This window comes from Lepidochelys kempii, chromosome 4, assembly GCF_965140285.1.
Source record: "Lepidochelys kempii isolate rLepKem1 chromosome 4, rLepKem1.hap1, whole genome shotgun sequence".
Classification (NCBI taxonomy): Eukaryota; Metazoa; Chordata; order Testudines; family Cheloniidae; genus Lepidochelys; species Lepidochelys kempii.
In genome coordinates, this window is record NC_136383.1 from 34,027,592 (window position 1) to 34,050,007 (window position 22,416).

A 22,416-nucleotide genomic window follows, 5' to 3' on the forward strand; every position below is an offset into this window, starting at 1 on the left:
TCTTTGTTGCTCTTAGCTGGATTTAGAGGGAACTAGAATCAGAAGACGTCAGCCACTGGGTGAGCAACCAAAAGATGTGGATAGTCGTACTGTATATGTGGTAAGGTTGCATCCGTTACATGTCTCATGTGTAGAAGGTTAATGGACTATTTTGTTTTTTATGAAGGTTAATTTTAAACTTATTTCTTACTGAATTGTAGACTGTAAATTCCACAGCACCTGGTCTGTTTCTGTCTTGTAAAGTGCCACGCCATGAGAATGAATAAAGGATTAGAAAGCATGCCTTATAAATATAGACTCAAGGAGCTCAATCTGTTTATCTTAACAAAGAGAAGGTTAAGAGCTGACTTGATTACAGTCTACAAGTATCTACATGGGGGAACAAATCTTTAATAATGGGCTCTTCAATCTAACAGTGAAAAAGGTATAACATGATCCAATGGCTGGAAGTTGAAGCTAGAAAAAATTCAGACTGGACATAAGGCATACATTTTTCATAGTGAGAGTAACTAACCGCTGGAATAATTACTAAGGGATGCATGGATTCTCTGTCACTGATAATTTTAAAATCAAGATTGAATTTTATTCTAAAAGATATGCTCTAAGTATTATTTTGGAGACATTCTATGGCCTGTGTTATACAGGAGGTCAGACTAGGTGATCACAGTGGTCCTTTCTGGCCTTGGAATTATGAATCAGTGAACCAGTTAGGATAATGAACAATAAATAATGAATACTAGCTGGTACTTGAGGCAGGTTGTTAATGGAATTAGAAGACTGGAGAACAATGCAGCTTTGGTGAAAGGAAATGATCTTCATAACATAAATATTCTAATGTCCCTTTTACTACTGCTTTTCTTTTGCTGTTAAATCAAGATGCAGCATATAGAGTGAATGATTGAACTCAAATTAACTGTTAGCAAGATAAGCAAGATCTATTTTAACACACAAGGGGTTGTGTTATATTGGAGAAATTTTCATGTATTTTCCTGCACTATTGCTTCCACAGTTTGTAACATAAGAGGAGCTGTGCTGATACAGACAAGTGCTTATATATATTCTCTGAGAGTAAACAAGGCTTTAGGATGATGATAAAGATGAGCTGGATGAGTCTGACAGATAATCTAGACCTATTTTATAGATCATTTATAGAGCGTACAATACAATAGTAGTTATTAGTTTTAGAAGTACCATCATGTTTGTTGCAAATCTGGTTTGCCCTATAGTATCATCAGTCTTTTGATAGCAGAAAGCTCCTAAATTGGTTGGTTTCAGTGTTTTATTTCTGGAAAACCCTTCCAGTATCTATGCACTGTGTCTATACTGAGATTTTTCTGAAAATCGCTATATTGCTACAGCACCAGCATACCAACAGTGCTAGCAATGGCAGTAAAAAATGCTGCTGGCTGATGTAAGCTAGTGCTCCCTCTGAGGAGCTGTATTCTTGGAAGATTTTCAGAAGGAGCTCTGTGTAGCCAGTTCCCATTTCACTGGGGCATTACCTAGGAGTCCCTTGGACTTCAGAGAGCTTTTATGGCTCGTATCAAAGTAGGTATGTAGCAGGAGCCATTAGGGGAATTGAGTTTTCATTGAACCAGCATTTTTTTTATTTGTAGTACCAACTTTTTGTGATGGCATGTATTCGGTAACCACCATGTCGGTATATACATGTGCAAAGTACCACAGCTCTCCAGATCAGTAAATAACGTGGGTTGCTCTGATGATTCTAGAGAATAAAGTAATTATACAGCAGCTCCTTTCTTTAACAACAAATAGTGATGGCTGGGCTTTTGTTAAGTGTGGTGTGATAGTGCTAATAGAATTCCCGAACGCAGTTGTAAGCTCTCCTTATTCCAAAGCTCTTCAAATATTTTGAAACTTTTCTGTCAATATTATTTGAAGTAAGCCTATTTTAATAAGCTAGTTAGTTAGGCTTTGATTTGAAATTGTTGTAAAAAGAATCATTAGTGTATATTTTGTAGACCACCAAATTTCCAAAGTTCTTATATGGAAAGTAATTTGCAATATATATCTGATCCTTCTTACCACCTACAGATTTTTTTAAAAAGAGAGAGAGAGACCAATGGTTTGTTTTTTTTTTATACAGAGATTAAGTAAATTTCAAACCCTGCTAAATCACTTCTTTTGAAGCGCAACCATGGGGCGGTATAGTTCTATTAGGGTATGTCTGCACCAGGGGTTATCAACCTTTTTATTTCTGAGGCACCCCCCACCCAACGTACTATAAAAATTCCACAGCCCACCTGTGCCACAACAACTGTTCTTCTGCAAATGCAGTAGATTAAAAGCCAGAGCCGGGGTTAGGGAACAACAAGCAGGGCACTTGCCCGGGACCCCACAAAGCTAAGTTGCTTGGGCTTTGACTTCAGCCCTGGGCAGCGGGATTCGGGCTTCAGTTTTCTGCCCTGGGCCCTAGGGAGTCTGACGGTGGCCCTGGTCTCTGATTTATGTCAGTGAACCCCCCCTGAAACTTGCTCGCAGCCCCCAGGGGGCCCCGGACACCTGGTTGAGAACTGCTGGTCTACACAACAATAAAACATCCTGCGACTGGCTTGGTTTGCGGGGCTCAGGCTGGAGGGACTCAGGCTTCAGGGCTGTAAAATCTGTGGTGTAGATGTTTGAGCTCAGACTGGGCCCTGAGCTTGGGCTCCAGTCCAAGCCTGAACATCTGCACCACAGTTTTACAGTCCTGCATCCCAAGCCCAACTCACCTCATCCCAGCCAGCTGCAGGTGTTTAAATGCTGTGTAGGTATTCCCTAGGGCTATGTCTATACTGCAGTGAGACACCTTCGACTGGCCTGTGACTAGAGTTTTGGGCTAAGGAGATGTTTAATTGCAATGTAGACATTTGGGCTAGGGCCAGAGCTCTGGAACTCTCCCACCTTGCAGAGTCCTAGAGCCCAGGCTGCAACCTGAGCCCAAATGTCTACATCACAATTAAACAGCCCCTTAGCCTGAGCCAACTGACACAGGCCAGCTGAAGGATTTTTAACTGCAATGTAGACACACCCTTAGAGTCCTTGATAAGTTCTGCTTCCATACTAGAGAAGGGGGGAGAGAGGTTTTTGTGCAGGATCAACACAAAGGCCGCTTTTGTAGTTTCAGATGAATAGGAACACATCCTTTGCATATCACAAAAAAATCTGCTACTGCACTTGGGCTCACGGGGACAATAGCCGTATTTTTCAGCGTATGCAGCAATGCACAGCTCCATTTTTGAAACAAGAATAAAGTCCATGTAATGTATTCCTTTAAGGAGTCGCTTCATTATCTTACCTATAAAAAGAAACTTCCCTTAAGGCTTAATTGAAGTTTAAATTTCAAAACAAGTTTTACAAAGATAATCTTACGGTTAATAAACTTTCTCTGCTCTACTTTCGACTCCCTAGCAGTGCGTAATTGTTTCTGGTGCTGTACATATCCCATTAAATATTTTATGTAGTTTTAAATTCACTGACATTTAGATTGTATCAAAACTATAATGGAATGTGCTGCTCAGGCAGGCAGAGCCCATACTAAACCAATCATTTAACAAGAAGTTTCTCTCTCTTTTGGAACAGTGTAGTGTCTTGTCACTAAGTTCTTCAGTTAAAACCTTTTTAGAAAGATAAACCCGTTGGGAGACTAAATAATGCTGACATTGCAATTTTTGTTTCTATAAGTGTTCGAAGATGTATCTTGTCAAAGGGGCCACCCATAAGGGCATCTTTAGAAAGGTATAGGAAGCTATTCCTGAACTAGAAAGAGCTAATAGTTTGGACAAGCTTCCACTGTCAGCAATAAGGGGAAGCTAGTAGGAACTGAGGCAGGCTGTCTGCAAGTTGCCAAAATGTGTGGCATAAAATTGCCAATTCATATGTGCCTATTGCCCAGGTGACTGGCTGGCTGAAAACCCCGCACTGGTCATCACTACAGATGGGCAATTAGCATACTAGTGCTCATCATAAAGTTTAAAAACTAAAGAGCTACCAGGTTTAATTTACCAGTTCTTTCACTAGTGCTTGTTTGTTGTTGCAAATGAACACCTATTTCTCTGAACTGTGAGTTACCCAAAGTCAAAAAACCATTGTGCTGTGAACTGATTGTTTCAAGCCAATGAGACTGCACTGGCTCAAGGTTCCTTATGCATGGATGTGATTGCAGAATTGAGTTTCTGGTACAGGAAACGAGAAAATAACATATATCAAATGTACATTGTTGTTTTTACCAAGGGTACAGTTTAAAGTTGTGGTGGGCAACCTGCGGCCCGTCAGGGTAATCCACTGGCGGGCCGTGAGACCGTTTGTTTACACTGACCGTCCGCAGGCACGGCCGCCTGCAGCTCCCAGTGGCCAGGAATGGCAAACTGCGGGCGGCCGTGCCTGCGGACAGTCAGTGTAAACAAACTGTCTCGCAGCCCGCCAGTGGATTACCCTGATGGGCCGCAGGTTGCCCACCACTGGTTTAAAGTGACATTTCCAGATGAATGCTAAAACCTGCTGTTCCCCATACTGATTAATTTACTATTATTTATCTACCTATTTCATTCAGTAAGCAAACTTGTCTAGAAATGTGAAAATATTTCCTAAATTTTTCTTAGGTATTTCATTGAAAACTCTTAAATAGCTAGCAGTACTAGGCTACATTGAGCCTCTGATACTGTGGTAATTGACTATATGGGAACGTGTATATTATATTGCTAAAAGAGATATGTTTCGTCTTTTTTTTTTTTTTTTTAGGAGCTGCTTCCCAAAAATGTCAACCACAGTTGGATTGAGCGGGTATTTGGGAAATGTGGTAATGTAGTTTATGTCAGTATCCCACGTTATAAGTCCACTGGAGACCCAAAGGGATTTGCATTTGTTGAATTTGAAACAAGAGAGCAAGCAGACAAAGCTATTGAGGTAGGCCCATCTTTAACACTTCTTTCCAGGTCATAATTAAGACTACGATTTAGTCATGGGTATTTTTAGTAAAAGTCACCGACAGGTCACAGGCAATAAACAAAAAGTCAGAGCCAGTGACCTGTCCATGACTTTTACTAAAAACACCCATGACTAAATCTTAGGTGCTGGAGGAGAGGGGGTTCTCCAGCAGACGCTGCTGATCTGGGGGAGGGTGCTCTGGTGGCCGCTGCTGCTCCAGGGGGGTGGGTCCCCACCACTGCTTCTCTAAGGATGGGGGCAGCCCAGGGGGTCCCGCCGCCACCACTCCTCCGAGCCACGGGGTGGCGTCTGGGACCAGCTGCCTGGGGCTGCCCAAGCAGCAGCCGGTGTGGCTGGTTCCGGGCCGGGCACGGCTGCTTGGGCAGCCCTGGGGTCAGCAGCTGAAGCTGCAGAAGTCACGGAGGTCCTGGAAAGTAAAGGAATCCATGATTTCCGTGACCTCAGTGAAAGACTCACAGCCTTAGGCATAATAGAGTGGCAAACGTGAATAGTCTCTAGTGCTGTAAAGGGAAGTGGAAGGGAAACTTAAATACAGGAATTCTCAGAAATAATATAATTTCAAAGCCTGGATATTACCTTGATTTTTTTTGTCATTTTTTCCCCCCAAAACCTGCAAATAGCTTTACAAACTGTAAAGTTTTCAAATTCAATTAAATTAAGTGAAGCAAATAAGAGAAACGCAAACTGATATTTTCTCCCTTAATTTAATTGGGCTATTTTTTAGCTCCTTTTGAACCCAGAATAAAAGTGTCTGTTTATGACAGCAGCAAAATGGGAATGAAATGGCCTTGCACAGCTCACTGGAAGAGGATAGTGAAGGTATTAATACTAACTTTTATCATAGCTTTGTGGTATGGTCTTAAGGTTTTAGAAATTATCATTCCGTAGCACAACAAAAACAAAAGTAAAACTGTTGTATTGGCCAAAGGAGCCAGTAAACTAATGACTTGAGGACTAATAAACTTTTAAGCAGTGCTTGTGGACCAATTATCCAAAAGAAGGTGGTTCCCCCTCAGTTGGATTCTTCAGAGACCACATCTTTCTAGAATGAGTGTAGGGGCAGTATATATTTTTAGTAATTATTTCTTTTTGGGGGGAAGGGTATTCCGCTGTGAATAAATTTAGTTTTTAAATAATATTTTGTTGATCTTAAATACTTTCTATTTTTTTTTTAATTTAAGTTTTTGAATAATCCACCAGAAGAAGCACCAAGAAAACCTGGGATGTTCCCCAGAACAGTAAAAAATAAGCCTGTTCCTGCGCTGAATACAAGTGACTGCAGTGTAGTGGGTAAGTATTTTGGGAGGGGGAGGGGAATATTTTGGGCATAGTAATTTTTAATTCAGACATCTTAAACTCCTTTTGCGTAAACTCCTTAATTAATCTATTAATTTAAAACTTTATTGAAACGGAAATTTGTAATTTTTTTTTTGTTTTCCTTGGCAAATATGGGTTTAGGAAGCAAAACTGGAATACAGAGATGAAGCATCTCTGTTTTCAGTAGTAAATTTCTGCCTCTCTTTTCTTCCTTGAATAAGGATGAAAATGTCCTTTCATGCTAACCAAGAAGCAACATTGTTTGCTTTCATACTGGCAGACTAAGCTGTACTATTTATTAATCATCATTTAAACAATCACCATGAGTCCCAGTCAAATTTTTCACACTAGCATAAAAACATTTAGTATTGAAGAGAAGGCTATAAATTACAATAGCAAAATTACATTTAAAGATTGTTAAGGCCACTAAAACCAAAATGTGACCACCTAACAGGTCTTGGATGGCAATCATCTGGCATTTTTCTTTCTGTTGAACTTGTTAGCTGTATTCCTTTACCAGTTCTTTCACTAGTAGAACCAGAGAAATTTGCCAGAATTTTACGGTCTGAACATCTCACTGAGGATCCTTCACAGTCTTCATAACTCCATTGCCTCTGAGCAGAGACTTCTAAATGTCAGTAGAATGTTTGCTCACAGAAACATGGGAAAATTGCCAAGGGAAAGCCCTTCAATATGCTTGAGCAGTGGTTCTGTAAATGATCTGTAGATTAATTTTGATAGCATAATCTTTCAAGGAGCATGATTATAGTTTCAGTTGATTTGCCCAGCTCATTCTTACCTTGTTTTTGACGGAGGAGCTCACTTTGTCTCATAAAGGGTCTTGAGGCTCCCTCCATTCATACAGTGAGTTTCCCCATCACATCCATCATTTTTCTGGCCAATGACTGACTACTCTTTTATTAACAACAAGACTTTGCTCCTTAATCATTTGTAGTAGTGATTGGTGCGAATCAAAAGGTGGAGGTGCTGCTTCTATGTCAGGGCCTGACTGTGCTGCTTCTCAGTAGTGTTCCCAGCCCGTGCCAGTCTGGAAGCAAATAAACAGTACTGGGTATCAGACCTAATTTTCCCTCATTACAGTACAGATAACCTCCCTATTAGGTAATTTGGCAGGCATGTAATTCTTGCTATATACAAATTGTGATAGATTCAGTGGGTTCATAAAAGCAGTTATGACATTTTCCCAATATCTACCAAAGGTTGGGTCTCCCCAATAGAACTCATAATTTGTCAGCCAGCTTTCCTATTTACTTGTCCATCTTGACTCAGTAAGGACCCTTCTCTTTCCTGCCAACCTCCAAAAGCAGCCAGTTCCAGGGAATGTTGTAATCACATACAAATCGTGAGGAAGAGCAGGACTTTACCTCCAACCCTTTCAGGCACTCTTGATTCTTTCTGCTAACTCAACAGGAAGCATTCTAGGAAACCTCTTCTCAACCTTCACTTGCAAGACCATGCCCCCCCTCTATATTGGAGATTCCAGCAAAAATCCCTCTAGTTTTATCTCATCTCCCTAAAATAATCAGTAAAGCCTTCTGGGACTATCTCTTGCCTCTTTCCAGTAATTGCAAAGAAGTCTTACAGGATGATCCCCATCCCAACTTTCCCAGGAACTGAAAATTGAACTTTGATCTCTTCATATGAGGGCATGTTGTGCTACCTCTATGTAGTTAGGCTCTCTGATCTAATCTAAACTTTCATCAGGAATGCTAATTGACAAAGTTTTAAATGTGGTGTTTTGCTTTATACAGAAGAGAAGAAGAAGAAGAAAAAGAAAAAATCCAAAATGAAGAAAGAGAGCAGTGTACAGTCAGCTGCAGAAATGAAAGAATCAAACATGGACACTACTGCAGATCAAATAAGCAAGTCAAAGAGACACAGAACAACATCTGAGTGCTTGGAAATGGAAGTATCTGGAGTCCATAGGCAATCTTCTAAGAAAGAGAGAAAAAAATGGGATAGAACAGAAAGCCCAGAATTAACTGAGGAAAGTAGGCTAGGGAAGAGAAAAAGAAGCAACTCTGGAGATGTAGAGGCATTAGGTGCAAAAGTCAAGAAAACTGCTCAAAAAGATGATGTTCATTCTGCAAAAGAAGAAACGACAGAAGCTCAAAAGGATTCCAAAGGTAAAAATATTATTGAATTTTGTAACTTTTGTATTTCCTTTTAGCTGCAGAAAAGCAAAATTAAAGAGAGATGGATTTTGGCAATCTTCCAGAGATAGTGAAAGGTGGGTTTGCAGAAGAGGAAGAAGTGGGAATTGGGGAAGAGATTGGGAGCCAAAAAAGAATTTCCTTCTCAGTGTTAGAAATCTTATTGTTAGGGTGTAAGTAAAGGCAAATCAGTTCCTGAAAACCCACTTCCTTATGGAAAGGTGGAATTTTGGACGAGTTAGTACCTTGTGGCAGACAAGTGAAGGAGTGGGGAGCCCAGTAGGAGTCTAGGCTAGAGAAGAGCAGGGTTCCATGAAAGGAGGAGGGAGTGAAGGAGCTGTGCATAGAGGGAGGTGGGGGATACATGCTCATGGCTTTGGGAGGGATGGCTTCAGGGGTTACTAGCCCTAGTACTTGGACTAGTGTGTATTGGGTAAATTTATGTGCTAAGGAGAGTGGCAATGGATTCAGACATTGGACACCAATTACTTTTTATCAAAAGGACTTTAGTCTTTTGAAGCATTTATTAGTGGTATTTGGGCCAATAGCTGGCAGATACATAAGGGTTCAGAGAATGAGTTGAGGAATATGTAGAGTTGGATGTCATTGCTCATAGAAGTTCTGTCAAGTTTAAAGCTAGCACAGAGACATTCCAGAGAGATGAGCTTGATGGAGAATAGCAGAGCGACTAGATCAGATTTGAGGCTCTTCTCAGAAATTAATACGGTTTACAGGGAAGGCTCAGACCTGGTATGGGCAGCTGGAATGCCATTGAAATTAGGTGTAGATTTAAAAACTCAGACTATGTTGAAAGGCCCCATATAAAAACCTAGATGGGTAGGTTTAAAATCAGAAAAGGAATGTGTTGGAGACGCTTTTTTCTTTTTCTTTTTTTAACTAGAAATAGGAAAGATCTAGTGACACAAGATATCAAAAGCTATGTCAAAATTACATGTGAAGATAAGGATCCATGGTTAAAGCTAAAAGTAAATAGCTAATCACTTAGACTACAGCAATCTTAGTTTGGGGAAAAGGTTGACATCCGCAGGTCAAAAAGTTTGTGTTGAGAAAACAACTTCAGAACAAAAGTCATAAAATCCTGGCAGGGACCTTTTGAGGTCGAGTCCACACACTGTGGCAGAGTGGGTTGCGACCCCGTTTTAATGGGGTCACCAGGGCTGGCTTAGACTTGCTGGGGCCCAAGGCCAGAGCCAAAGTCTGAGGCCCACCTCCCTGGGGCCAAAGCTCAAGCCCAAGCCCCTCCCCGTCTGGGGCCGAAGCCCGAGGGCTTCAGGTCAGCGGGGCTTAAGTTACAGGGTTCCTGCTGGGGCGGAAGCCCTTGGGTTTCAGCTTTGGCCTCCCCACCTGGGGTGGTGGGGCTCAGGCTTTGTCTTTGGCTCCCAACCCGGTACGATTGGGGTCGGGCTTTGGTTCAGACTTCAGTCCCCCACCCTCCTGAGGTTGTGTAGTAATTTTTGTTGTCAGAAGCGACTCGTGGTGCAGAGACGTTTGAGAATCCCTAGGCTAGTGGCTCATGCTACTGATGAGGGGGAAAAGGTAGGGAGACAGCAACTATTGTTGGAAATCCGTTAATTAGTTTCTCGTATTCACAGAGCTGGCGATGGTTTTGATGTGAACTGGAAGGGGTGTGGAGAGGAAAAGAATGATGGAGTATAGGTGGATTAAGGGAGAATTAAGAATCTAAAATGAAGGAAGCAATGGAGTACAATATCTTTTCAATTTTGTAAAGGATAAACCGAAAACTCAGTGCTCAGTGTAGTAAGGAGTGAGGGGTTGGGGATGAAACAAAGTAGAGAATAATAATACTCTAAAACAAGCACCATTGCATTCTGCATTGTTTTTCATGTTGGCTGACAGAGACAGTTTGTACTTGTCTGTACTTTTTTAAATATACTGTGGAAATAAATTAGAAGAGACCTCCCTACATTTCACTGTGATATTAGCAGGAAAAATTCAAACGGAAAAAGTTGATCATAAATGTTGTGTCTTAGCAGTGCTTCTTAGAGCAATGTAAATGAAGGAACATGCCATTTCAGTTATGTTTGTCGCTTTAAATATGATATGTCCAATTATCTTTCTTTTGGGGTTTTTCATTTAGAAGTTACTACAGAAGAGGAGAAAGATGGTGATAAGAAAGATACATCCCTTTCAAAATCAAAAAGGAAGCATAAGAAAAAGCACAAAGAAAGGCACAAGATGGGAGAGGAGGTCATTCCATTGAGAGTACTCTCAAAGTACGTTATGATATAAACTAATATGTTTATAACATTCAGAGTAGGTTTCTGAAGTTAGTAGTCCAATTTTTGTGCTGATTGCTATCTTTTTGAATGGTATGGTATATAGTCAATGGTATTAACCTGCTTGAACTGTAGGGCAGTAAAATTTTTTCCCCTCCTAATCAGTTAGCTGCTATAAGCTCTCAGTCAACATTAGTTCAAGTTAATGTCACTGCATTAATATATCAGATGAATTTATTTATTTGAGAACTTGTCAAAATTTGTTTTAAGACTGCTGTTTTAGGAGTAGTATTGGGGAAAATATTATTTCCACCATATGGTGGGATGTTAGCTATATTCAGACCATGAAAAATACACAGAACCCTGCTGTCTTTGTGGCAAGTAACTTTCAGTAAAATTTTAAGGGCTACAGTTCTCACAGCATATGTTGATCACTAGCTGGGATCAAGATTAACCCTCCTTCTCTTCCCTGCAATTAGGTTCATTATGGAAGCTTCTTAAACCTAATTAAGAATCTCTCATTGACCACTGTTGGATACTGAACTAAATGAAACTCTGGTCTGTACTTTGATGGCATTATGCAGTTTGCATGAGGCAGACAGGTCTACTTTTTCTTCATGTAAACTGAGAGGACTAAATTACACCAGCGTTGCACCCTTTCAGTTTATGGACCATGCTTTTTTCCTTCCTATTAAAGGAAATAAAGTGCCTGAGATAGTAAAAAGAAAAGGAGTACTTGTGGCACCTTAGAGACTAACCAATTTATCTGAGCATAAGTGAGCTGTAGCTCACAAAAGCTTATGCTCAAATAAATTGGTTAGTCTCTAAGGTGCCACAAGTACTCCTTTTCTTTTTGCGAATACAGACTAACGCGGCTGTTACTCTGAAACCTGAGATAGTAAATGTTCAGGATTGAACTTCAGGCTTTCAGTTAATTCTTCCAACAAGTTAAATATTGTTTTTTGCACTTGTTTTCCAATTAATGAAAACTTAGCTTCAGTTATGATTTTTACTATCCATGCAGACTGTTGGGTCAGTCATGGCACCAAATCTGCTATTAGAAAGTCACTTTTCTCCTATGTAGTCCCATGATGTGTGTAGGTAATGTTTCATATATTTTACATGTTTGTTTGGAAACCATATTATGATACTCTTTTATAAATTTTAACAGGCAGAACAAGCTATGTAGCTTATCTTGTAACTAGCATTAAGTTTCCATTTTAAATGCTGCTTTTTAGCCAAGCTGTGTTGCCAGGTCCTTTAAATTTAATGGGATTCTTTCAAAAAGGATACTTTTAAAGAGTTGTGGATAACTATGTTGTACTTTCTTAGATCCTTCCAAGATCAAAATTTGAATTGTTCATGATTGTTGATTAGTATATTCTACAAGTGAACAGACCAAATTAATCCCCAGAAACAAATTTATAAGCAGGATCTTTTACATGTTTAAACTGTTATATAGTTACCCAAATTTAAATGCCTTCATGTTTTGTCATAATGGTATATGTGAATGTGCATACTACTTTTACACCAACATGCCACTGTTAACTTTGTGTGACATTTTCAAATAAAAATAACTGTCCAATAAAATATCACAAGTTTCTAAAGTTTTACATACTTTATTAAATATTCAATATACAATATATACAATATACAATGCATCTTTTGATATTTATCTGAGAATATCTTGTTTCTTTCACTAATTTGTCCAGTATTACATTGCTATTTCCTGTAATATCTATTTGTATGTCTTACAGTCCATCACCATTGCTAAAGTGCAATTCCAGCTTTTACACAACAGAGTTGCATATTAGCAACAGTAGTGGCCTGCAGTTAAGATATTTTACAAGAGATATTTACAGCGAACTTCAGATGAAAATGTAAATTGAGTAGTTTTGTTTATTTATATTCCTTCTAATACTCTTAATACCAACATCTCATTGGATTTAAAAAACAGCCATCTGTTGCTCTGTGTGTTGTATGCTACCTGGAAAATACAAAAAATAGGTAGAAAAGCCCCAAAATACAGTACTATCAAATACAAACAACAAACTATCAAACACAAACAACATTCCAACTTGGGGGGCCTCCAGATAATCAGTGTACTTTTAACCAGTGTACTTAAAACAGCATTGATCTGTAAATAAGCAATTAGGATTCACCACAACTAAAACATGGAAGCACTTACTTTTTCAACCATCCAGCAAGTACTTCCATGTTAAAGTAGAGGGGGTCCTTTAAAACAAAGACTTAACTATTTTTGCAGGAGGGAGTGCATAGCTGTTATGAAAAGAGAAACTAACCTTCTATATAGAGATGCATTAGTGCTGTGGAGAAAAACAGAGCATTGACTTCCCCCTGCCCCCCAGAGAATTTCAAATTTATGTCATGATGCCAGTCTAAGCCATGGATTCTGTCTAAGTGCTACTTACCTCATATGGGCAGGATTTCTCCCTTAGAGTATGTTTTAAATTACTATGGTAGGGTATTTTTGTATAGTTGAAATCTACAATGCATGGAATGTTTTTGCTACAGATTAATTACAATACTGTAAATCTGTAGTCCTCTTAGGTTTCCACATCAAATGTTTTCTGTGGAAATGGGCATTTTTTTCAGTGTAGATGTTCTGCAGTTGAAAAATCAGGATTCACCATCACTAAAACATGGAAGCACTTACTTTTTCAGGAGCAAAGCAAGTACTTCCACATTAAAGTAGTGGAGGTCCTTTAAGCTGAGACTGCAGACTTCTGTTATGCCTCTTTTTTCTGTAAAATATAACTACATATATGAATTTGTTAAAATATATATATAGCATGCACATTCAGACTGGTATTTTCTAATAGTAGAGTAATATATATAATATAAAATGTAATCTTTAGGCAGCATTATTGTTGTGAAAAATCTGAAGTTTGAAGTACAAACAATAAGGGTTGATATTTTAAAGGACAGACTTGGTAGCATTTGTTACTTTTTGCAACTTTTTGCACATTTTAGTTTTCTTTCTGAGTTGTGATCAGTCTATTTTCTAGAAGTGTCATAAATTCAAGACACTCAGATCCACCACCACTGAAACATAGAAGCACTTTTTCTAGGCAGCAGATGTTAAAGCAAAGAGGGTCCTTTAAAAGTTGTCAGTAAATACCTCACTTGTAATAATCATTAATATTAATTACAACATACTCTCACTTAAATAAGTTGACCAGCAAAATCATACTAATTTTTTAAAATATAAATATAATTGTTACCTGACCCATATACTGGTCTTGTCTGAACACCAACTATTGTATAATAAGAGATTTTACACAATAGGTAAACATGATTTATTATTTTTCCTCTTGTTGTGTTTATTTCCTTTTATGGGTTAACAAATCCTGTGACACAAGAGCAGAGGCAAGGTTCCTGTTTTTTCCACATGCATATTCCAGGACTGAGATCAGGATTCACCTCTACTAAAACATGGAAGCACTTACTTTTTATAGTCATAGAAAGCACCTCCATGTTAAAGTAGAAGGGGTCCATGTAAACCAGTACTTTGCAGTGTCTGCTCTCCTTTTCCACCAGTTCAGTACACCTGCTGCATGAAATATAACACAAGAATATTACATTTCTGTTCATTATTGCATAGTAGAAATGCTTCAGAAGAACATTATAAACATTGAATTACTTGCCTGGCTCATTCCCCATGGTCTTCTCTTCCTTTTCAGTCTAGTTAACAGGGAGTGCCTCCTCAGGCTCTTATTTATACCATACCTTACTACAGAGTGGCTGTTGCCTTTTTATCTCAAAGAATCATTACATGGCTCTTTTGTTATTTTAATGTCTTTGCTCTGTGAGAACAGTATGATCCTGGGTGAGCTAGATGCTTTTTTGAAGTATACAGTTGTCAATGTTAACAGCTAAAACCATTACCACAAGATATCCTCCTCTTTAAAAATCCCCTATCAGCTTGTTTGATAGCACAGATTAGGGTAACAATGAGTCGTTCTCACAGTGGCACTATAGGCATTGTGTTTCTTTGGAGCAAAGCTCTAGCTGTTTGCAGAAACATCTCCATGTTAAATGTATGTAAATATATAAATTGCTTCCATGCAGTGTGGATTTTTTTAAAAACTCTAATGCATTTGAATAGTAAGGAATGTTCTTATCTCTATAGATTTGGGGGGAGGGTGAGTTTAACCAGTTTTTTTAATCAGTGAATTTTCTAGAGAAAAGTGACTAATTCTTAATGTAGTAAAACTAAAGAGGGCTCAGTGAACTAACCAGTACTGCATTAGTGTCTATGCTCTGTGTAATTCCAGTTCCAAATAATATGTCTGATTTACCAAAGCATTCAGAATGCTTTCTGAAGAAGATGCAATACATATGGCAATTTTTCAGTAATTTTGTTCTCCTGTTAGTATTTATTGAGGCCATTTAGAAGATAAAACGAAGTGGTAATTTAGTCAGATAACCATCAGACCCTAGACAGCTATATAAAAAGATGGGGAGGCCATTAAGCGCAACAGGGGAGAGTCTCAGCTGGTATATATTGCCATAGCTCCAATTTACACCAACTGAGCATCTGCCCCCTGATGTCAGCTATAGTTTGTGTATTTTATTTGCAAGTCATTTTGACCATGTCAGCCTATCCCCACTCTCATTCGCTATCAAGATGTTGACTGTCACCTCCAATCAGTCCATGATGCTCCATTGCCTTCATTGCCCAGTTGTTAATTTTTCAAACAAGCACCCTTGTGCCTTTTCCATACTGTGCTTTGCGCTTGGGGGGCACTCCCCATAAACATCTTCAAAGCTACCTCATTATCCTCCTTCAAAACCCTCCTCAATACTTGTCTTTTTCATCATGCCTACAAAAATTTGCTAAGTTAGACTGTTGCTATACTGAGACCATGCCTATCATGCTGACCATTGTTTCATGTTCTCTATGTATATAAATCTCCCCACTTGTATTTTCCACTGAATGCATCCGATGAAGTGAGCTGTAGCTCACAAAAGCTTATGCTCAAATAAATTTATTAGTCTCTAAGGTGCCACAAGTACTCCTTTTCTTTTTGCGAATATTGTCTTGTTCTCTTGTGCTACCCCATCTGTCTCTATCTGTTGTCTCTTGTCTTATACTTAGATTACGTTTTTGGGGGCAGGAACTGTCCTTTTGTTCTGTGTTTGTACAGCACCTAGCTGGGGTTCTGGTCCATGACAAGGGCTCCCAGACTCTGCAGTAATACAAATAATATCATAATTTTGTCTTCATGTTTGCAATGGCTTTTTTAAGTCTAATTATTTTTGCACAAGTATTGACATGTTTATTCCTAAATCTTTGTTTTACGTAGGAGTGAATGGATGGATCTGAAGCAAGAATATTTGGCCCTTCAAAAAGCCAGCATGGCTTCCTTAAAGAAAACAATGTCCCAAATCAAATCTGAGTGTGTGGAGAAGATGGAAACAGATAGTGGTGTACAAAAGCGTCCTCAAACAAAAAATGTCAAATGTAAAGGTTTTTCTGATCTTTATAGTGTGTGTTTTTATGATGGGGTTGTTTTTTTTAATGCAGTTGGTGGTCATTAGAGTTTGATATTCTAATAGAACTGGAGACTAGATCTATATCAAAATAGTTCCACAGTGTACTGACTTCTCTGAATGGAAAAGGCAGAGTGAAATAAAGTTTTTACAACACTTCATATTAAAGGAGCTATCTTATATAAAATAAATTGTATTAATATTGATTATGATTTATTGCATTATCTGAATTAATGAATAATCAAATTATTTAGAAAATAATCCAAGATTACAAAATGATCTTTGGTTTTGAGACGTTTAGTTTAATTTAATGATAATAGTTCATAGTAAACTAACACGTGTATTGCGGTAGTTTCCATTTAAGGACTGTCTATATAAGCAGTGCCTCCATGGTAGTCAGAACCATGTTTCAACTCAGTTCTTGACAGTACAATGCTAGCAAGGTTTGTGTGGTGAGTGTAGATGGGATAAACGGTGTTCCAGACAGGTTTACAAAACTATATGGTAGAAACAGATCAGGTTATGATTCACCCTGTTTAGTGACCAAGGTACTGTACACTGTTTGTACCTACTAACTCACAAGAACTACACTAAAACATTTTTCCAACAATAATAAAAGTGCCTTACGCTGTTACTGGGTTGCACTGAATCCCCTGAACGTCTGTCCACAAACTTCTAGCCTAGGAGTGTTAAACCTTTTTCAGCACTCTTCAGGATTTGGGGTGCAAAGATCCTTACCATAGGTTGTGTTTAAAACTGCAAAAGGACTTGTATATGGCCCTTTTTAGGAGGGATTTCTAATTGATTCATTCATTATGCCTGGTATTGTCACTTTGGTTTTTATCCTTTGAAATACTAGTCACTGCCATCAATAGCCATATATATATATAAACTGATCCAAACTAAGTATATATCCATTGCAGCAGTGTTTGGTATCTGTTGTTTCATTCAATGTCTGAACACCACCACAAGATTTATTGCATTGTTTGTGTGATTTTTGTGGTTATCTTGTGTTTGTCAAGTTAATACATGTGAACTTTCATTATGCTCTTTTCCTCTTCAAATTAACAGCCACCAGTGAAGATTCTGGTCCCCCTGAGAAAGCTAACACAATGGGACCACAGTTTGTGAATGGAGTAATTGTGAAGATCATTAGCACCGAACCCCTACCAGGCAGGAAACACATCAAGGTAATGCCTTTGTAACCTCAGGGCAGCTGTTATCTTTTCCCCTTATACCATCCTGAAAATGATTGATTGCCATTTAAACAAGTCATATTGAATTTCTATCTGGCAACTAGCTGTATACATATTTCTGAATAGTGCCCATTAATGGAAGATTTCATTAAAGCAGAACCAGTTTGAGAGAACCTATATCAAAACCAAAAGTAATAAAAGCTTTGGGCAGAGGAAAGCGCTCTCCCAGAGAAGTCAAGTTTACCATGAAAATAAGTTTTATAATACAGATTTACTTTTTACTGGGGGTGAGTTGTTTTCTCCCTCCATCACCAGCCCTGACTGCTCCACCCTTGCAATATAGGTATGACAGACATCAGTTGAATTCTGTATTGTTAAGAAAGCAAACAAAATAACTATTTAAGTTACTGGTAAGCTGTTGTTACTTCATATAAAGGCAAAATGGATGATAGTTGCTTAATATAGAATAATCTCTATTAAAAATAATATACTGTGCCAGTAATTTTTTACTGAACTTTTTTTTTACTTAATAAGGTTTGCTCATCTAAGAGGAACTTGAGGCCAATAAAGTGCTGCCTGAATGAGAGTCATAAAATATTTCCCTAGGTGACTCACATGTTATTTCATTTATCAAATTACATACAGCCACATGCAACATAAATGACATTTTTAGAATAATTGTAAGTGTTACTTATTTTTGTGCTTATCAAATTGGTATTTTGGCCTTAGTTTACACAAAACTTGTTATAAATTTGCAGCGCTGTGACGTGATAGAGGACCAGCATTCTTTTTTTATTATTTGCAACTTGCAGCTTCGTATGTATTTTTGGTTGAGATAAGAAAGAATAAATAGAGACATGAACTTGTGCCTGTTTGGGGAAACACAGAAACTGATGGTCATTTTTATCACTTGCCCCTAATTTAAATAGGGAACCTCCATTTCAGAAGCCCCGGCACAGTACTATATGAAGTATTAGTGTATGCTGGTTCTTTTTGTGTAGTTAGGGCTCTGAATTATTATATGGACTGAATCAGTTCTTTTATGACACTTAAATCAGAAGGTTTAACACTTGTTTACTGTTTGAAAAGCATTCATTATGTTATATTGGAATGAATACTCTGTAGATCATTTAAGGCAATGAGAGAACTATTTCAGCCCTGGTCTTGCAAAGACTTATGCAATTGCTTAATTTTACAATCCTGTGAATAATACAATTGAAGTCAGGGTGGCTAATCATAAGTGTCTAAACTTCAGCATGTGCGTAAATTTTTGCAAGATCTGGGCCGTATCTCTCTCTCTGAAAACAAATTGGTGATATGCTTTCAACTGAATCAGTCTTATCTATTTAGGTATTTATAAGCAGCTATCTAAGATCCAAGAGACATTAATGAGAGAATGTCTGACCTCCTCGCTCACTCATCACTTGTAATAGCTAAGCGCTATTCAACGTTTGTCTGCTCTTACATGTTTTATTATGTCAGGGTTTGTGTTACAACATGATATATATAGTCATGGGGATAACAAAGTTTTGGTCTTGTTTATGTAGATGAAATCAAACTGTATTAGACTCTGGTATTTTCAGATATGTAAATTAAATTACTTGCCTGATTTGCGTCAGTCTTAAAAAATAAATGATCTGACCTGTGACTAAGCATGAAAATTCTCAGGGGAAAATAAAGAACTGTGAAAATATGAATTATAATAGCAAGTCACTCCCATCTTAACTGTGGAGTCACACCATGACTAGAGAATAAACAGGGTAGACATAACATTTTACAAAATGTTACACAAAAATATTACTATGTTTTGGCTTATTTTAGGAAATTATGGAAATATTCTGTTGCTGGTCTGGTCACCTCTATGTTGTAAGTCTAGGTTTCAAAGTACATTCTTGACAGATGTGCAAAATATCTTTTGCTGGCTTATTGCATTATTTTTAATATAACATTATTGCTTAAACATTTCAATTCTTGTTACCAAAATGTTGTTTCATGCTACTGAGTGGAGGCACTTTTCAGAGATCAACCAATAAGCAAATATTCTTGTAAAATTTAATTTTGGTAGTCTGAATAATTTTCTGTGGAAATGTTAAGTGGGAATACCAAACTTAGGGGTGAAAAGGTTTTGTTTGGATCACACATGGTCTTATCAACCTAGGTGCTGGGGGAGTTTAAGATTCAGCCTTGCAGCTGGAGGGTTAAAAGTAGTGCCTAATTCTTGCATAGAAACATTTTTACTTGAAGTAAGTACCTGCTGTGAATGAAATTGACTAGGAATGAGTGATACCAGTTAATTTCCCTCACAGCAAGTTTCACAGGTAAGGTATTTGATTGAAAGAGTGTGTGTGACTCTCTTCCTTCTTCGGCTGCTGGTGTCAGTTTTCAGGCGGAGATCATTTGATATAGGAGAAAAGGAACTCCAGTATCCACCGTAGTGTTCCATGTACTGATTTCCTAACTTGTTCACCATTCTTGAGCTTTTTCTTTTCATTTTCCACAGTCCTAACCTTAAATAAAATATTTAGGTGTGGAAATAAATATATTTTTGTTGGACTAACATATGAAATGGAAATACTATTGCATTACATAATTCTTCTGCTGTCATCCCTCCTAATGACTGTAAAGAACATCAACAAGGGTTAGCTGTTGTGTGGATTCATAACAGATGTAGCCTGAGCTTGGGTTCTTGGGAAACATACAACTCTGAGGTAAATTATATAGTTCTCGATCTAGTAAAAATTGACTGTTCATAGATTTTCTTCTGAAAACTCAATAAATGTTAGCCAGAAATTATTTGACATCAGATTCGTTTATTAAGGTAATAAAGTTCCACTTTCACTTCCTTGTAACTGACTTTAGAGAATATTTCCCAAGCCATTTCTCCTTTGTGTACATCTTGGATTTTCAAAGGACAGTATTTGAAAATACTGCAGTTTATTTTTGTTCTGGCTAACCTGTCTGAGTTCTCTTTTGTGCCACAGGATGCTCTGGCAATGATAGCTAATGTTGCTTATGTTGACATGCTGGAAGGAGATACAGAGTGTCATGTTCGGTTTAAAACTCCTGAAGATGCACAGGTTGTAGTGAAAGCACATAAAGAAATTCAGATTAAAAACAACTGGAAACTCGAGGTTCTAACTGGTAAGAGGTTTATTAAAATATATGCATAAGAGACAGCTCCTAGGAGCCAAGAGCAGGACTGTTGCTGCATTTTAACTGTATTGCTGATATTCAGTTAAGATACTTTTCTGCGTTGTGTATAAATTACAGAATCAATATTTTGGTTTTATATCATTATTTCTTTTTGTTGCTATTCTCCCTTTTCTACAAAAACTAAAGCATCGAAACCTCAAACATAGTATGTCACTTTTTCTTTAGTCTGAGTAAAATGTGTTGGTATTTTAAATTGGTTGCCTTAACCAGGCCACTTAACTTTATTCTTACAAGAGTGGTCATTTGACTTTACATAACTTCAACTGGCAGATCACTTTTTGGTTTCAGTGACAATGGACAATTTGTCACTGGTGAACCATATTCCTATTCCACTCTTCAGCCTCATAATTACAATGTGATGGTGAAATGCAAGAGTGTGTCCCTAGGACATTTGGAATAATGAATTTTATGGAAATTTTTTACTAGACTTGCTGATGACTATACAGGTATAGTTAAAGTAATAAAACTGTCTTAGTTTGGATGCAGTTATACTGGTATAAAGATGTACTGTAGCATATTGCAGTTAGGGAAGTGGAGCAGACGTATGTATGTTCTATACTTCTCTCTGCTAGACAGAAGAGCCCATTACTAAAGATTTGTTCCCGCATGTAGATACTTACAGACTGTAATCAAGTCACCCCTTAACCATCTCTTCATTAAAGACAAACAGATTGAGCTCCTTGATCTATCACTATAAGGCAGGCGTAGCTATGCTGATGTAAGTTCCCGGAGTAGACCAGACCTAAGAGCAGAGGTGGGCAAATTACGGCCCACGGACCACATCTGGCCCAAGGGACCTTCCTGCCCGGTCCTTGAGCTCCCGGCCGGGGAGGCTAGCCCCCGGCCCCTCCCCTCCCCTGCTGTCCCCCTTTCTTCCCTGCCATGTGGGCAGCGTGGCTGGCTCCTGCTGCTCTGAGCATCATGGTAAGGGACGGAGAGTGAGGGGGTTGGATAAGGGGCAGGAGGTTCTGGGGGGCAGTCAGAGGACAGGGAGCAGGGGGTGGTTGGATGGGGCAGAGGTTCTGGGGGCGAGGGGGTTTCATACGGGGCAAGGAGTTTCGGGGGACAGTCAGGGGGCGGGGGAGGTTGGATGGGGCGGAGGTTTGGGGGCGGTCAGGGGACAGAGAACAGCAGGGGAGGTTGGATAGGCATGGGAGTCCCAGGGGGCCTGTCAGGGTGCGGGGTGTGGATAGAGGTCAGGGGACAGGAAGTGGGGGGGGGTTGGCGGTCCCAGGAGGGGGCAGTCAGGGGACAAGGAGCCAGGGGGGGTTGGATGGGTCGGGAGTTCTGAGGGGGGCGGGAAGCGGGAGGAGGCGGATAGGGGGCAGGGGGCCAGGCTGTGTGGGAAGGCACAGCGTTACAGTTGCGCAACCCCGATGTGGCCCTTAGGCAGGGGTGGGAAAACTTTTTGGCCCAAGATCCATAATGTAAGTGTTTATTTGTTATGTTAATTCTTAAGTAGAGTTCAGTTGGAAGTTTGTGATCTCCTGAAGGCAGCAATATTTCATTTTGCGATGAAGCCTTGCATTTAAACTGTTCCAGTTCTGAGATCCAAAGACAATCTGAAGAAATACAGCATTTAGTTTTCAAGTTATAATTTTACTATTCTTTATTTTTACTCTGTTTTTTGCCTTCAGTATTTTAGCATTGTCAAGTAAGACTAGAGTATTACAGTTGGGGTTGATGGACCTTGGCTTTGCGGGGGAGACTCTTACTTTACCATAGATCCCTTTCTGGGTTTGTAGTGCTCTCCAAGTCCTGGCTTAGGATTTTTTTTAAAAATCAGCTAATTGA

At 38.8% G+C, this 22,416-nt stretch overlaps 1 protein-coding gene across 6 annotated transcripts in view; it reads left to right on the plus strand.

Moving 5' to 3' along the window:
• LARP7 (La ribonucleoprotein 7, transcriptional regulator) overlaps positions 1 to 22,416 on the plus strand; it is a 36,217-nt gene that overhangs the window by 6,055 nt on the left and 7,746 nt on the right. For 5 of the 6 annotated variants that reach the window (XM_073340913.1, XM_073340912.1, XM_073340915.1 and 2 more), the window contains 8 exons: positions 17 to 100; positions 4,741 to 4,905; positions 6,129 to 6,237; positions 8,037 to 8,411; positions 10,558 to 10,693; positions 16,027 to 16,184; positions 17,285 to 17,403; positions 20,391 to 20,550. In XM_073340913.1, the coding sequence (XP_073197014.1) occupies positions 17 to 100; positions 4,741 to 4,905; positions 6,129 to 6,237; positions 8,037 to 8,411; positions 10,558 to 10,693; positions 16,027 to 16,184; positions 17,285 to 17,403; positions 20,391 to 20,550 (1,306 nt within the window). The remainder of the gene's footprint in view (positions 1 to 16; positions 101 to 4,740; positions 4,906 to 6,128; positions 6,238 to 8,036; positions 8,412 to 10,557; positions 10,694 to 16,026; positions 16,185 to 17,284; positions 17,404 to 20,390; positions 20,551 to 22,416) is intronic. The other variant, XM_073340917.1, reaches the window with a different exon arrangement.